The 18,442-nt window shown below is 42.2% G+C and overlaps 1 protein-coding gene across 36 annotated transcripts in view; it reads right to left on the bottom strand.

Annotated features, from left to right (window-relative positions):
• Nucleotides 1-18,442, bottom strand: part of RIMS1 (regulating synaptic membrane exocytosis 1) — a 574,877-nt gene that overhangs the window by 368,362 nt on the left and 188,073 nt on the right. For all 36 annotated transcript variants that reach the window (XM_059730969.1, XM_059731058.1, XM_059730979.1 and 33 more), the window contains exon 2: nucleotides 1,978-2,191. In XM_059730969.1, the coding sequence (XP_059586952.1) occupies nucleotides 1,978-2,191 (214 nt within the window). The remainder of the gene's footprint in view (nucleotides 1-1,977; nucleotides 2,192-18,442) is intronic.

Raw genomic sequence — 18,442 nt, 5'->3', positions numbered from 1 at the left:
AAGAGCCTTCAAGTTTGGGAACACCTAGGTGATTGGGAACACCCTCTAGCTAGGTTTATACAAACTACTAGTTGCTGTGAATGGGAATCTCACTTGCCTAACAGAAGGATTAAGAAGCAACTCCAAAGCAACCCTGGCTAATTTACAGATACAATTTTTAAAATGAAACTAACACACCTGGAGATGGATCCTATTTCACTTTACCATCTAAATGGCTGTTTCTCTATTATATTAATACCATTTTTATCTTCTAGAAAAAACAGACTTTTGACCTGTGTACATACTGGGAAGAAACAAAATAAAGCAGGAGGAAGAGAATCCTGTCATGTTTTCACCCTACTTTTGAACCTAGACACATGGGCAGGCAAGAGAGGGAGATATGGAGAGCCAGAAAGAAGCCAGAGGCGATGTGGCTCAGTAACATGACTAATGCTCTAGATAGGAGGACCCTTGTTCTCAGTGGGTGCATCTACACAAGAAGTTTCCTGCACAGTTGACTAATTAACTGCGCTGTAAATGTTTCAGTGCCTACACATGCGTCTCTAGTAGGGCATATGAAAAAATTCTGCAGCAGGTTAGGACTTGTGTCTACTGGGTGCTTCAGCATGGGGGCTCCCTGCTGGTTAGTACCACAGTGAAGCACCCTGTGCCCCAGCCAGCCTGGGCAGCATCTACAAATGTGCTGCCGCACATAGGAAAACTCTGGAGCAGGTTAGGACTTGTTAAATATCTTAACTTGTAAATACAAATCCTAATCTGTTGAAGAGTTCTTGTATGTGTAGCAACACATGTGTAGATGCTGGCCTGGCTGGCTGGGGCACAGGGTACTTCAGCATGGGCTTAACCAGCAGGCAGCCCCCATGCTGAAGCACCCTCATGCCCCAGCCAGCTGCTCTGCAGCACATGGAACCTATCGGAGCAGACCTGGGCTTTCAAATAGCACACATGGGAGCAAAAAACTCTAGAACAATAAGCTCTGGAGTTTATCTCCACACATTAATTACGTGTGTAGACGAGCCCAAAGGGCCTGAAAATTCCCCAGTGTTCTCCAAGAACTGGAGAGGCTTGTGGTTAGCACCTAACCTGTAGCATAGCAGTTAAAGTACTGTCCTGAGAAGTAAGAGATGTAGGTTCAAACTACTGTAGGAGGATGGGGACCTAGAACCTGGTTCCTGGGTGAGTGCCCTGGGCACTAGTCTTTCAAGATAAAGCACAGGAGGACCTTCCTCTGTGGCTTAATATCTGCCAGTCATGGATTTTTGCCTGGCTAACATTTCAGGACTTGAATGCATACCCAAGTAAGCTTACAGCAACTGGAATGCCCACCCAGCAAAAGCACATCCCTTCTAAGCATGCTCAGAAGCTACGTGAGCACATGCAAATCCATATTACATCTGGAATAGAATCCCAAACTGTGCACACATGCCAAAAACAGCGGTAAATACCATTTGCATATATAAAGTGAAATAGGACCTTGGCCTCTGTGTTATTGGTGCAATTCAGAAAGGCTTACCTTTCCCTTCATCAAATTCTCTTTAAAAAGAGAAACATAAATAACCTTCATTAAAAGCTATAAAAATAGCTATTTTTGAAACAGCAGCTTAAACTTCTTTAGAGCTAATCAAAATGGCTCAATATGGAAAATTTCACAAAATCTAAGATGAAAATAGAATTCACTATCCCAAACAAAATGAGAATTTTACCTTCAAACTATATCTCACTATAATCATGTGCTATATTCCTTTATGTTAACTAACTCATTTTAAAGCTCTAAACACCTTCATACTTTTGGAATATGTTATTTTTACTTATTAGCTACTCCAATTGAAACCCACTTAAAAAAAAGGGTCCGGGACATGATGAATGGATGAGATGTTAAAGTTAAGGCAGGGAATGCCATATTTAAATGACTGAAGAATTTGAACAATTTCCAGTTTGATTGTGTCAAAAAGATCTATTTAACACTGTATCACTTACGTTGTTTGATCGTAGAGAAACACGACCTCCACATCGGGCACAGAACTTGGTCCGACAATAAGAGCATAAATGGCCACAACCATCTGCAAACTTTGTTTTAAGGCAAATTCCACATGTTGGTGCATCATCCTTATGCTCTCCCTGGTAGCGGCGGGCTTCTTCACCTATTTTTCTCACTTGTTCTTTATAGCTTTCAAATTGTTGATGCAATCTCCTACACAGAAGAGAAAACAGTTTGCATGAAGAACAAAAACAAATTCTTTATTCCTTTTGATTTAACAGAAACTTACATGCTGAGCATGTTTATAATAACTGAAGTATGCAATATCAAAAACAAATTGAATTTGACAGTTTGCTCTACAAGCCACATAAAAAAACCAGAAGGGGAAACTAATTGATGTAGCCATTCAAATATTAATTATTTAAAAGATGGCAAGTCATTTGACCTTACTAGAACCTGATTTAAATATGCAATTAGAGGACCAAAAATGGCTCAATCATATATTAAAGTATATAAAAGACATGAAATCAGAGTTAAAAATACACTTATTTATATCCACCTCAGCAAATCTACATTATTTTTTAGCATAACTATTTTTATTTTTCTTGCAATGGCTACAGATTCAATTTTCAGTATCTACTTAAGAAAACCTGACTGCTGTGGAACATAATTATGATGTCATAGGGATAACGGAGACCTGGTGGGACTCCACCCATGACTGGACCACGGATATAGATGGCTATACCCTGTATAGGAGGGATCGTGTAGAGAAAAGGGGAGGGGGTGTAGCTCTCTATGTTAAGGAAAGCTACACGTCCCTGCAAGCCAATATTGGTGACCAGGGTGGACGGCTGGAGACCCTCTGGGTTAAAATCCATAGGAAACACAGCACAGGGGACACAATGGTGGGAGTCTACTACAGACCTCCCACCCAAAGTCCTGAGCTTGACCAGGAGTTTGCCCAGAACTGGCTGAGGCAGCATGCTCCAGGACCATGGTTGTCATGGGTGACTTCAATTACCCAGACATCTCGTGGGAGGATCGCTCAGCAAAATCTGAGCGGTCGCAAAGCTTCCTCTCATGCATGGATGACCTCTACCTGATTCAAGAAGTCTATGGGCCAAAGAGAGGCAAAGCGCTGCTCGACCTGGTACTGGCTACTAGGGATGACCTAGTCGGCAACCTAGTGATCAATGGGAAGCTGGGTGACAGCGACCACGAGCTGATCACCTTCACCATCTGCCGAAAAGCTGGCAAGTCAGTCAGCAACACGGAAGTCCTTGACTTCAGGAAAGCCAACTTTGACAAGCTCAGGAGGCTTGTCAGTGAGGCCCTAAGCGACCATGACCACGGGGAGAGGGGAGTTCAAGAAGAGTGGTTGCTCCTCAAGGAAGCGATCCTCAATGCACAAACTAAGTCTATTCCATCTCGGAGGAAAGGCAGCAAGAGGGCACAGCAGCCCCCCTGGCTCTCCAGGGACCTAGCAGACCTCCTGAGGCTAAAAAGAAAGGCCTACAAAGGATGGAGGATGGGAGTCACCTCCAAGGAGGATTATTCTGCACTGGTCCAGTCCTGTAGGGAGCATACCAGGAAAGCCAAGGCTGCAACTGAACTCCAACTAGCTTTGAGCGTCAAGGACAATAAAAAGTCCCTTTTCAGATATGTGGGGAGCCGGAGGAAAAGCAGGGGCAACGTTGGACCCCTGCTGAACCAGATGGGGCAACTGACAACTGACACCCAGGAAAAAGCCAACCTATTAAATAGGTACTTTGCGTCCATCTTTCATCATTCCCATGGGACATCCATGCCCACTGATGTCCAGCACGATCCACTGGCTGGAAAATTGGCTCCGGGGTCGGACCCAGAGGGTAGTAATTGATGGAAGTCACTCATCATGGTGTCCGGTGACCAGTGGGGTCCCCCAAGGCTCTGTCCTTGGACCCATACTGTTCAACATCTTCATTAATGATGTGGACACTGGAGTCAGAAGCGGACTGGCCAAGTTTGCCGATGACACCAAACTTTGGGGCAAAGCATCCACGCCAGAAGACAGGCGGGTGATCCAGGCTGACCTGGACAGGCTCAGCAAGTAGGTGGACGAGAATCTGATGGTGTTCAACGCCGATAAATGCAAGGTTCTCCACCTTGGGAAGAAAAACCCGCAGCATCCTTATAGGCTTGGCAGTGCTATGTTGGCTAGCACTAAGGAAGAAAGAGACTTGGGGGTCACCATTGACCACAAGATGAACATGAGCCTGCAGTGCGATGCTGCGGCTAGTAAAGCGACCAAAACGCTGGCTTGCATCCATAGATGCTTCTCAAGCAAATCCCGGGACATCATTCTCCCCTTGTACTCAGCCTTAGTGAGGTCACAGCTGGAGTACTGCGTCCAGTTTTGGGCTCCACAATTCAAAAAGGACGTGGAGAAGCTTGAGAGAGTCCAGAGAAGAGCCACGCGCATGATCAGAGGTCAGGGAAGCAGACCCTACGATGACAGGCTGAGAGCCCTGGGGCTCTTTAGCCTGGAAAAGCGCAGGCTCAGGGGTGATCTGATGGCCACCTATAAGTTTATCAGGGGTGACCACCAGTATCTGGGGGAACGTTTGTTCACCAGAGCGCCCCAAGTGATGACGACTAGGTCGAATGGTCATAAACTACGACAAGACCGTTTCAGGCTGGACATAAGGAAGAATTTCTTTACTGTCCGAGCCCCCAAAGTCTGGAATAGCCTGCCACCGGAGGTGGTTCAAGCGCCTACATTGAACACCTTCAAGAGCAAACTGGATGCTTATCTTGCTGGGATCCTATGACCCCAGCTGACTTCCTGCCCTTTGGGCAGGGGGCTGGACTCGATGATCTTCCGAGGTCCCTTCCAGCCCTAATGTCTATGAAATCTATGAAAGGCCCATAAATTAAAAATTCCAACATCATTTTGCCATCCTATTGCCCCTAAATGAAAACAAGTTTTTAAAGTGAAATCTACATACTTTGATACAGCAACCAGTATCAGTGTTCAATAAAATATAAAATGCCTTCAATATTGATAGCAGAGGTATGTGGGATAGTCTCTTATCCATTCCTTGCTCTTTATACCACTAGTTTCTTGCAGTTTAATTGCAGTATTTTTCTTTCACAATATGCAGAGAATTCCAATATAAAGACTTAGGTTTATATGGTATTTAGATGTTAAGGGATTTAGAGGCTAAAGCATTTTTATTTAGATGGTAAGAAACGTGCAATATATGCCTGTATGCAAATGCAAGATTTGGCTAGTGATCAGTGATTAATTGATTGCTTCCAATTTCATCTAGAATTTAGTTTTATTAAACTATTTTGTGTTTAAGATTTTTTTTTCACAGCTATAACACTTTAGCGGCTCTCATTTCCAACTCAGAGCCTCCCCCAGTCACCCAGACAAGTCATGGCATAACTCTATGCCTCAGGCTCCCCTTTTGTAAAATACATCTAGTATAACCGCCTCAGCAAATCTGCATTGGTTTTAGCATTATTTTAGTTATTTTAAAAGGGGGAAATAACACTGAATTCCTTTATATTGCTCTGAAAGAAATAGTTGGATTTTTTTTTTGAGAATGTACAGTCTCCTTTTATCTCAGTGAAATGTTGGCTCTGAAGTTTAATATGGCCATTTAAATTTCAACTCTTTTACCAATCAAATCATGCAAGAATGAAAATCTGAATGATCTATTCTGAATGGTGTTTTATGCTGCCATCATACGTTGGCAAATTTTACTTGCGAGGGGATCTAGCATACTACTGCTGCTTATTTTTCCCCAATATGACTTCTGACTTTAAGTCTACTAAAATTACTTTGAAGGTCATAGATTTTATGAGTGAAAATACATGACAGAGAGCATTTTCAAAAGCTTACCACCTTTACATAGAAAACACATGCTCTTCCCACACAAAACGTTGAGATATCTTGTGATGTATTAAATTTGCATCTCCTTAGATGCCAGCATGCATCTCCTTAAAAATGTATATAAAATTATATAGCTTATTAATAGAAGCAATAAATCTTGAGAACAATTCATTATCTAAGTAGCTGTGCCTGTATTTGGAAGTCTTGATTATCCTCTTCATCTCCTCCTCCTGCTGCAAGCTAGCTATTTTCTTAGTTAGCTTTGAGAATTACACTGTTTAACTAATTTTATTTCAATCCTTGCCCCTTGTGGGAGCTTCACATTTGAATGCATTTCTCCTTCTTCTTCTGTTTCTCAGGATATAAATAGGAATCCTTCTTAAGTAGTAAAAATTGGGTTAAACTTCCCCAAAATGTTATTTTTTGTTAAATAAATGCTATTCTTAATAAAGAGGTGTTAGAATCTGTCCAGGGCATATGCAAGAAGCAAGGTTTATCTGATTATATCATTTACCGGACCAACTAAATTATTGGGAGAGATGTTAGACAAGCTTTCAGGCACTATGCCCTTCCTCAGGTTTGTACAAAGCTTCATTGGTTTGCAGTTACTTCTGTTAACTTCCCCTTTTTCCCACAGGTTTACTGTCTATTTCCCCTTTACGTAACTATCTTCATGTAACTCTCTGTAGGTACAGGAGAAATTCTATTACTCACTCTGGGCATGTAAGTGCCTATTATAGGAATAAGGAATAAGATCATCCTCCCCAGATAAGGAGATATCTCCCTATTCCTAATACAGAGGCACTTATGCACTCAGAGCCTGTGTCCACACAAGTGTGGATGTTTGTTTCCCCATGGACAAGAAGCAGGGGCACACCTTGTGCCCCTGCTACTTGTCCCCAGGAAACGCCTGTGCCACGTGCCCTCTGGCATACAGCAGGTTACCCTGGGTAGGGTAGAGGAGGCTGGGGCCAGCACAACAGCCTTACCTGGGGTCCTGGGGGCCTCAGGGAGCTGCAGCTGCAGTGATACTGCCACTCAAAGCCTGGCCAGCAGCCAGTGTGTGGCTTCAGCAAGCCAGGCTCTGGTTTTGGACAGTGCGCAGCTCTCCCACGTGTGTTGTTGCTGTGTGTACAGTCCCGTTTTTATTTTTTAGCAGGCTTTTTGAACTCTGGGATCTCTTGGGGTAAAAAAAAAACAACCCTACACTGTTACCATGCAGTGCAGGGAATGCCTGAATGTGTGGTGTGTGGCGCCATAGGGAGGTCTGCGACGCCACGTACTGCACAGCCACGTTCGTCTGGACGTGGCCAGAATGTGCATATGAATCACTACCACACAGTAGTCAGGAACTACACTTTGAATGAAACATAATTTTACCCTTAGTGTCATCTGTTCACTTATAGCTGTGAGTTCACAAAATTAAAAACATGAAGAAATAAGTTAAATAACCAGCTTTTTAAAAATATTGAGCAGTCAAGATTGCCAGAGGCCAAATACTGTCAAAATATATGGTTTGTTGGGGATAACTATGTTATCTTTGCACACAATCTGACCTGTCTGTGCCAAGCTTTGGGTTCTATAGACATGTGGTAGAGGACTAATAGCAACAGGTACTGTACCTGTGGTTTGGCCTACAGGCCTTTTTTCCTACTTCATTTTCGATTAGGCATGTGAGCTCTTTATTAGATTGTTTGTAGACCTTTGTAGTTCATTAAGATTATTAACATGACGGTGTTCTTCCTTCTAATGTGGATAAAACGGCAGGAGGTATACCTTGGTATCAAAGCAGAATTTAATTGAGAATTGATATTACCTCTGTGTAGCACAAGGTTATACGGGAAGACACTAATTTTTCACGCTCTTCAGACAAATAAGTGCTAATCTGATTATGTAAATATTGTGTACTATGGGTGAAAAACTACACTTTAATCTCTAACAGGAGTAGAACTACAAGGAGGGTTCCTCAACTGCCAACTTCAGGAGCCGGTATCAAAAAAAAAAAATACATGGCTGCTATTGCAAGGTAGAAGAGTTAGGGATCATGCCCCAATCACTCAAGTTTTTTAGTCGGCTAATTAATACTGTGCATGTCTCTGCTTGTTATGTGGCACCCACTCCCACAGGTTTTCTTCAGCTCCCTCCTCTACTGTGGAGAGCTATTGGTTTGATGGGTGAACAAAATTTTTAAAAAATAAAAGAAAGTGGGGGGAAAATAGTGGTATTGACTCAAAATAACTATTTCTTATATAATATTTTGTATACAATTATTTTTTTATCCAAAAGTGTTTTTGTTTGCAAACTAATTTGTTTGATCTAAAGTAGAATGTTTGATTTTCAGGGATTTGTAATAAAGCAAAACAAATGAAAAGCCAAATGCACAGCAAAGCAGAAGATGGTGTGCTATTATCTAATAGCTCAATGGTTATAGCAATTTCCCAGGCTGTAGAAAACCTAGATTTAATTCCTCCTCAAATTCTGAAAGGATCTGACTCTGCTCTAACCCAGTGACTGCAGATGTACACGTGGGTTTCAATTCCCTCACACAAGTTTACTACCTCTTGAGAAAAAAGAAAAAGGCTTATAAACAATGGAAGTTCGGGGCTGGCCCCAAGGAGGACTATTCCACGACAGCCCACATTTGCAGGAAACAGATAAGACAGGCCTAAAGTGGCAACCGAACTTAGATTAGCAATGGGAATCAAGGACAACAAGAAGTCTTTCTTTAGGTACATAGGAAACAGGAGGAAAACAAATGGGAGTGTGGGGCCATTGCTCAGGAACTCAGGAGAGCTGGTTAGCAGCACCCAGGAGAAAGATAAACTCCCGAATGACTTCTTCACCTCAGTCTTTCACCAGACCATGGGGAAAACCACACCAGGTAGAGTAAAGGATCAGCACGATAGGAATAATCACCTTCCTACTATTGCCGTAGAATTGGTGTATGACCAGTTAATAAAATTAGATATACACAAGTCAGCAGGACCAGGTGATCTTCATCCGCAAGTGCTGAAGGAGCTGACCAAAGCCAGAAATCCCCTAGCCAAATTCTTCCACGACTCATGGCACTCTGGAGAAGTCCCCGAGGACTGGAAGAGAGCCAATGTTGCGCTCATCCACAAGAAGAGCAGGAGGGAGGATCCCAGTAACTATAGGCCAATCAGCCTAACTTCCCTCCTAGGGGAAATCCTAAAAAAGTTCATCAAGGAGTCCATCTGCGATAAGCTTGCAGAAGGTAAGATTTTGAAGGACAGCCAGCATGGCTTCGTCGTGGGCAGGTCTTGCCTTACCAACCTCATCCCTTGCTATGACCAGGTAACTCGCCACCTGGACATGAGAGAGCACGTTGACATTGTATACCTAGACTTTCAAAAGGCCTTTGATCTAGTATCCCACAATGTCCTCAAGAGAAAATTGGAGGATTGTGGGCTTAACTCTGAGACACGCAGGTGGGTGAGAAACTGGCTGCAGGATAGCACCCATAGAGTCGTAGTGAATAGATCTGTGTCATCCTGGCGAGAAGTGAGCAGCAGTGTTCCGCAGGGGTCGGTGCTCAGTCCAGCACTTTTCAACACCTTTATTAATGATTTGGATGTGGGAGTGAAGTGCTCACTGGCCAAGTCTGCAGACAACACTAAGTAATGGGGAAGCGTGGTCATGCTTGAAGATAAGCTACAGTTACAGGCGGACTTAGACATGCTAGCAAGTTGGACGGACTGAAACCTGATGAAGTTCAACATTGAGAAATATAAAGTGCTACACCTCGGGACAAGCAACCCCCAACATACCTACTGGCTTGGCAGCATCAAACTGACTATCACCATGAATGAAAGGGATGCAAGGGTGATAATAGACCACAGTATGAATGAGCCGGCAGTGCAATTCTGTAGCTAGTAGGGCAAATAATACTCTGGCGTGCATCAATCGATACATCTCCAGCAAAGCCAAGGAGGTGATTCTTTTGCTCTACTCAGCACTGGTGAGACCACAGCTGGAGTACTGCATCCAGTTCTGGGCACCACACGTTAATGAGGACATCAACAAGATTAAGGAAGTCCAAAGAAGAGCCACCTGTATGATCAGAGTCTTACACAGCAAGCCATACAAGGAAAGGCTGAGGGATCTGGGACTCTTCAGCCTGAGGAAAAGAAGACTGAGAGGGGACCTGGTAGCAGCTTACCACTACTCTAGGGGAATACATCAAGGGTATGAGTTCTCTGCATCCTGGCTCCCTGTGCAGTCAAAAAATATGATTTTTGTAGAGAGATGGATGACAGGACAGCTGGGTGCCTGGGGCAGTAGTGATATATGGAGGCAGCAATGATTTTCAGGTGCTGATGCTGCTGCTGGCTGCAGCAACAACTGTTATTTTTTCTCTCTCTCCCTGCCCCTAAGTCAGTCCCTGGGGCTGCTGCCCTGGTTGCTCCACCTTAGTTACACTACTGATTCTGGGCCTTATGGAGGGAAATGTCCCAGGTTTTACCCCTTCATGAATGGGTAATACAGATACACCTTCCTAGCATTGCTGGAATCAGAACCCTGCTGAGAACATGACTCACCCTTGTTCTTCACCTGAAGTTTTCTCATGCTTTAATGCTCAGCAGAATATTGCTTAAATATGAACTTTTAATTATGGATAACTAAATTCATATTTTATCTTATATATGTTTAATATAGGTATAACTACCATAGGACCTGTTCAGTTGTATCATAGAAGAAAAACGTTATGATAAATTTTATGAGTCTGTAATGGGCAAATATTTTGCAAAATTGGAGAATCTACTAATCTGAAAGAAATTATAAAACATTATTATTGTGTTTTCCAAAATTCACAAAAGAAGGAAAGCATTAAAATATACCAAGTGGCCTTACTGACATATAAGTAGTCTAATTAAATTATTGTCATAAACAATTACATGGGTTTACACTGACGCTTTTAAAATGAAAATGAGGAAAACTGCATGCTTCCTTCAAACTATGCACTTCTGTGATTTTGGAAAGGAAGAAAGAGGAATTGTTGTACAGACTACTATATGTAAGGATGCCCACTTCCAGAGAAAAGGTATCTAAAGATATGGAGAACTGCTCTGTCAGCACTGGTTTTCAGGCCCTCTACTTGTGTAAAAGCATGTCTGGAAAATCTTTGATGTCTTCATGAGTTACTTAGAAATATCCTCATTTCTAAAAATAAAATAATAAAAATAATTATGGAATTTAAAACAGTCTGGTGCATATTTATGTAATAATTAGTTTTTAATAAGCTGAGGAAACACTGGAAAATATACCATAAGAGAAACACCTTGCTGGGGTCACCTTACCCCCAGTTATGTTTCCTGCTTGGTGCAGGGGGCTGGACCCGATGATCTTCCGAGGTCCATTCCGGCCTTACAATCTATGAATCTATTTAACCTGTTGATGAAATGTATGAATACATGAAGCAGTTGGGGTTTTCTACTGTCTTCTTAACCTTCTAAGACTCTTAGGAGTTAGACATCAAAATATCAGATCAAGATCAGATAAAGACCTTCATTCTGTATAAAGATTGTCCGATTTGTGCCATTGGTGAGAAAACCAAATACTTTTTAAAGAAAGAAATGTGTTTAGTTTTGACATTTTTATCTGAAATAAAAGGAAAAGAACAATCAAGAAGCAGCCTGATTCTCTGGCTGAATCATTAGGGACTCCCCTGGGACTGGAGAGACCTGGATTCTTGTCCTTGTTCCCAGGATTCTTTAAACATTACATATGACAGAGTAATTGGGCTCCTGGCACATTATGTTCATGGTGTAATTAATATGGTACATTTGTGACATGATTCTGGAATCCCTATACTCTGGGATGTCAAAAAGCTGTGCCTGTAGCACAGCACATTCACAGGAACCACAGCATCAGGGAGAGAATCCCCAATCTAGGGGTCTTGGTGGAGTAACCCATGAGTTTGCAGCTGCCAGGCAGGGAGAGTCTATTGACTCTCCCAGTCCAGCAGTTGCAAACTCATGCCTGGGATCCCTGCAGGCAGTGGTGTGATTGGGATCAGGTGCTTGATCCCAACAATTGCACCTCCTGCCCTGCACGTGCATCACAACAGGAAGGAAGACCGTTGGGATTAGAGATCAGATCCTTTCACACCATTAAGCCTGTCAGCCTCCTTGGATAAGTATCAAAAATCAGTATCAGAAATCACTCTGGAAGCATAAGCTGGAACCTACCTCTTCTTCCTACCAGTGGGGCAGTGGAGGAAAAAGTCTGCTAAAACTACTCTTTTGCTATTTTGCAAAAAGGCATGCACACCACTACCAAATTTTGCCTGAACTCAATGATATCAGTATGAGTTATGTCTGCTCAGAATATGCCTCACAAACCTCTAGGACTTGGGTACCTCACCCAGTGTCTCCCCAGCATGAATGTGGGTCAGAAAAGAGCTAAGGCATGAATTAGAGACAGAAGTGACCAAAAACTGGGGCATTTTTGTATATGCTCACAAGTTCAAGCAGAGTCCTGTGGAGAACTTTGCAGTTCAGATTGCAAGTAGTAACTGCTGAATCTTGTGGCTTGAGGGGCTGAAACAATCTGGGCTGCTCTTTCCAACTTAGGCACCTAAGGCTTATTTAGGTGCCTATGGGCGTATCTACACAAGATGTTTACTGCAGAGCTGACTAATCAGTTCCGTAGTAAAGTTTCAGCACCTACACTCTATAAGCACAAGTACTATCCTGCAGTGGTGTTATTCAGTGCGCTACAACACGTGTAAAAGCCGACAGAGCTGACTAAAGTACAAAGGTGTTTCAGTGTGGGGGCTGCCTGCTGGCTAGTCACACACTGAAGTACCATCATGCCCCAGCCAGCCCCTCCACACTACATTGATCCAACTTAGGGCAGCCCTGGGCTGGCTGGCAGGCTGCACCCCCCCAAGTCCCTGCCAGCAGGGGCTGCTCTGACCTGGCTCCACATGATGTGGTCCCCAGCACATGTGTAAGTCTGGCACCCAGGACTACTTAATGCTGGCATGAACTGTATCAGAGTTTATTTAGGTGCATTAATTTCATGTGTAGATGGGCCCTACATGATCAAGCTGCATGTGGCCCACTGTTCCTACTGTAAAAATATGTTTCAGAGGTATACTACTGATGATACAGAGTCTAAACTTACTGGAAAAATAACCAAGTTTGGGGAAGTTTAGAATATTTTTAAGGCAAGGTTGAAAATAATTGCCTGTGCAGTAGAAATGTTTCATTTTTGTTTCAACTTTTAGTTTATGTTTGACTTTTAATATACGATTTGGGGTTTTTTTCTACTTCAAATGGTAACTCCCCTCCCTAAAAGGAGTACTTCCAGGGGGAAGGGGAAGGACTTCCAGTTGCAAAGGTCAGTGGTTAGGGATAGGACTTCCACCCCTAGATTGCAACCAGCAGGTAGGGCACCTGTCAAGGGCTGGGACTACCCTTGTGGCCCCGCACAGCTCACCAAAACTCATTAAGCAGCCCTCCAGCTGAAATAATTGCCCACCCCTGATGTAAGTCAATGGTAGAATTCCTAATAATTGTGGTGGGGTCAGAATTTTACTCAGCAGGGGTAGCTCAACTGAAAGGTAAAAATAGCTCTTCTGCTCCTCCCTCCCTGGAAAATATGCTCAGTAATCAGCAAGGACCCTTCCACTTGGATGGAAATCAGTCTTTGTGGGGAACTAAATGCAATATATATATATATATATATATATATATATATATATATAACAGGAGAAAAGTAGGCACACAGAAGTCAGGTAATGAAAATGATTCGTTCTTACAGCAACACTATTTTTGAAGCATTGATCAAGTAATATGTAGTTGTTTGTTTCATTTTGTTTCATTCACTAACAAATATATCATTTTGTCTATTTCATTTAAAAAAAAAACATCTGGGCTGTGGGGAAGTTGGGGTTTGTTGTTTGTTTGGGGTTTTTTCCCCCCTGTGTTTTGGAACAAAAAAAAATCTCCTATTAGAATTATACTATAAGCACTCACATATTCATTTGAATGTGAAGATTTTTTTTTGTTCCAACACTGTATATTGCTTTAATTAAAATAAACTATCCTCATAAAAAGGTCCTAACTCTGGAATCCTTTATTCATGTAGGTAGTTCTTACAAAAACACTCAGGAACCTCCAAGGACCAATCAGATGATTACAAGTTCCAGCATAAATAAGAGTAATAGGACCTAGTCCTAATTTTTAAAGATAAGTTTTCCTTCCATAAATAGACAGCTAAATTATGTCACTAGTAGAAAAGATATTCATACTGATAGACCTGCATAGAAATACACTTTTCCACTGACTGACTGAAATAGAGACATATCACCACCAGAAGATGCATCTCTTATTACCTATTTCTGGTCTGTGCTGGTAAAATATCAGGTTTTTAAAAATCTTTTTTCATTAACATTATTATTATAATCTTAGAGTGTTGTCTTTTGTTAAATTCACCTGTTAACTCTAAATATATTTAAACTCTAAATACATTTAAACTCTAGATCTCATGTTTAAATGTTCACACACATAACAAATATTAAAGATTGACAAAAATGATAATGAACAATAATTTTTTGTGGGGTAACTTTTTTGGGAATGTGAAGAATTATGGGATCAGTATCTTTTAGTCACTGCAGTTGGCCAGCAGATGGCACTGAAGATTGTATTTTCACATCTTTTATGCTCAACTGAAATTACTGAATCTTATAAACGTAAACATCTAATTTGCTGTGATAAAAATATTTCTGTGTTCTTTTGCAGGCACATGTTATTAGGAAAAAAGTCCTATCTCATATAGCTTTAAGAAATTCAAAGTATAGCTTGCCAGCACAGTGTGAAAAGACTCTTAAGAAGATGCAGTACCTGGCCTTCTCCATGCATGCGTGCAGCACACACACCCTCTGCCCCTTATACACACATACATAGAGCCATGCCATGCATACCATTTCAAAAATCACTGAGAATTTTATTTGCACTTTTTATTATTTTTATTTTGAGATCACCCAACACAATAATTAGCCTGGGAATGCAAATTCAGACCTGTCCACATAACTGGTAAAATGTCACACACAAAAAACAAAGAGCCCTCTTTCAAGAAACACTCCATAGACTCCAGATAAGTTGCATTTAGACACAAGAGGTGGAATTGTACACCTTGCTCTTTTGCCAAGCAGAGGAGGAACTGGGCAGCTCTGTGCCCCGGGTAGTAGTATGTGGGGCCATGGCCACTGTCAGGTTTCTGGCCACAGCACAGCAGATGGGAAAAGAGAAGTGGCAGTTAGTTATTTGCACTGACATTAACTCGGCACCTGGGGCCGATGCCCTGGTCATGCCCGCTTAGATTCACTATTGTTGCCAAAAGTTAATATATCTATGTAGGAGGTCCTACAAAGGAAAAAACTATTACTGTCTCATTCTGTCTAAACTATAACCTTGGCCTTCTAGTGGAAGTTTAGTCATTACCTCAAGCTCAACATGAATAATACACAGCTCTCTATACCTCACTACCTTCCTTTTCGATACTTCTACTCTGCCTTATACTCAGGCTCATAACCTGGTCATCACCTCTACACGTCCACTTCTCTCTCCATCTCCTCCCACCTAGGTTAAGTAGGCATTTTTCTTTCTATTCTTTTTGCATCACCCTTCTAAGGGATGGGCTTCCCCATCCATCTACTTACCTAAAACTCTCATCCACATTCATCCTCTCATGTATCAACTACTGCAAGATCTTTTTCTTCAGTTTTGGTAAATGCAACCTCATGTCAGTCCAGAATCCTGCTCCAAAGGTCACCTTTGATCATTTCACCATTTCTATGCATTCCTCTACTCTCCTCTTCTGAGCCTTCAGATCCTATCTTCTCTCATTAAGTTTGGTCAGGTCAACTCTCAATTCCATTAGGCCAAACCACCATCGTTTTCCTGTTAAAGGCTCAAACAAGCATCTTTATGCTTTTTGCTGTGTAGGACCTCTTAGACAGTGAGGTGCTTAATATGAACTTCTATAAAACTAGCTCTTTATTCTCCTTTCAAATCCCTTGTTAAAACTCTCCTTCACCATGACACACGCCTTCAACCATCTTGACCAAGGTGAGGCTACATGCGTGCTAAGACCCTGGTTATCATCTTGACCGTATGTCCCACTGTTCCTTTATCCTCTTCTTTCTGTCAGCACCCATGTATTTTCACTCGTTTTATACTTACATGGCAAGGTCCCTTATCATTATTTCACAGCTTTTAGAACACTGAACATACTGTGGTACTGATCTACAACAGAGGCTTTAAGTAACTATGGAAATAAAAATGAAAAAAATATTATTAAAATATCACTAATCCTAAGAGTTTGAAAATCATAACGCTGGTTAGAGATTTATTAATTTTGAACAAGATTTTTTTTATTAGCCCTCTGGTTTCTGAGCCTATAAAGTTCACTCTGCCTGTATAATCCAGTTTTTTTTCCCCCCTATTCCTGAGGGCAACCCTTAAAAAACATTCAGAATTTTCTGTAGTTACATAACTTGAAGAGATAGGGCTTTAAGTATGACAACTGATATCATTAGACTTGTGATAACATTGTGAGTTGGCAACCCTAGGTATACAATGTGTCTAAGTCTAAACTAGCTCAACAGAATTGACAATCATTACATGAGGAATGAGAGGTCCGAGCTCTCTTGACGCAAATTCACATCATGCTCTGCGCTAACTGGAAAAATCAGAAGTGAGGCCAAAAACTGTATGGAGTGCAGAGCTTGAGCCATCTCCAGTCCTTAAAGAAAATCCTCCTTTTCATGCTACCTAGGTTGGAGCAAGACAACAGAACAACTGGTGTACGATGTTGCAACTTTTTAGATAAAACAGAGATCTTCATTCACCTGGATATTCACCTAATGCCTTTCACCAGAAGTAGATTTGCACAGTATTCAACAATTTTTTAATAAATGCATATTTGCAAACATGTAAACTTAAATAAAAAGTCACATGTGAAATTACACAAAACCTATATAAATTCTGGAAGCTTCCTAAAGTAGGTTATTGAAAATTTCCCTTTTCATACATTTTATTTTAGGGCAGCCGTACTCCACTGGTGGCTTCACTTTTCATTTGGCCTGAAAACAGTAAAAAAAGAAAAAAAAAGAAGAAATAAAAAGAACACTTGCAGAAAGATAAAGGTGTTTCAGAGATTGGGTGACTCAAATGGGACAATCAGTTGATTGTGAGTCAGTGATACATAATACCTAAAATAAAGGAAGCTACATTTGCCAGATCCCTGCTATTCTTCCCAACTTGATCACAGCCAGCTAGCTGTTCCACCAGGAAACTTCTCTCTAACCATGCCAGCAGGAACATTTTAGGCCTTTTTTGACCTAGAAGTTGCTCTTATGTATCAAAGATGAATTAACATGTATGAAAACTTTACCTTGTGCCAGTTTTCAATTATAGAATCCATTAGAAGTGGTCCAATGTCACTATTGTTGTTCAGTCCAACCCTGAAGTTTTTAAGCAAAATCTGAGTTCAATGGGAATCTGTCCAATATGAAGCCTAACAAATTAGACTTAGTATTTTTATAAAATAACTACAAAGGGATTGATGTTATTTCCATGAAAGTCAAAAAGTAAACTCCCAATGACTTGGTGGGAATGGAAGTAGGTTCTAGAGAATCAAAAAAGAAAAGGCATAGGGGACGAATAAAAAAAAAAACAAGAAAGAGAAAGAGAACTAAGGGGATATAAAAGGGACTGCAGGAAAAAGGATAAAAGCTCAAAAAACCTCAGGTACATTGGTGTATCTGAGTTGGGAAGCAAAGGTGAATTTATATGACCTTTGTGAAACTGTCACAACAAGAGGCTGAGGCACAAGTCAGAAAGTCATTAGAGCTGCTCTTGAATGTGCCCGCTTGTAAAAACCACGATAACTGGAGCACAGCTTGCCCCTTCTATATCTTCTCCTACCCCTTCAACCAATCTGCTGAGCACATCCTCAAGAGACTCAGGACTATTTTGGCTTTTTGCTAGTCAAGAATTCTGATATGTAAAGGAAATCCTCAGTTACTAGAACAGGGGTTGGCAACCCCCAGCATGCGTGTCAAGCATGGCACGCGAGGCTATTTTCCTCGGCACACCACCACTAGCCTGGGCTCTTGGCAGCTGCGGCCAGCCGGGAGCCCGGCTACTCCCAGCAGGAGGCTGGGAGGCTGCAAGCCCTGCTGTAAGCAGCCCAGGCACCATGGCTGGCAGCAGCTACCCCAGATCCTGGGCCAGCTGCAGCTGCTTCCTGCAAACAGCTCTGCCTCCCTGCCCTGGTCCCAGCCCCAATGGGCGCAGTGCCGGCACCTGCTGCCTTCCCGGAGCCCAGGACTGGGAGACAGCTGGGGCCAAGACAGAAAGGCAGAAGCTGTTTGCAGCCTCCCGGCTGCAGCCAGCCCAGGTTCTGGGTAGCTGCTGATAGCCACAGAGCCCGGGCTGCTCCCAGCAGCCGGCTGGGAGGATGGAAGCCCTGCTGCTGGAGCAGCACAGGCAGCACACAGGGTTGTGCCCCCTACTTCTGCCCCCACCTGCAGGGGAAGTGTGGCCAGGGCA

Source organism: Alligator mississippiensis, chromosome 1 (assembly GCF_030867095.1).
Source record: "Alligator mississippiensis isolate rAllMis1 chromosome 1, rAllMis1, whole genome shotgun sequence".
NCBI classification, from domain to species: domain Eukaryota; kingdom Metazoa; phylum Chordata; order Crocodylia; family Alligatoridae; genus Alligator; species Alligator mississippiensis.
Note: the sequence above shows the minus strand (reverse complement) of the source record. Positions and strands in the feature narration are given on the sequence as shown.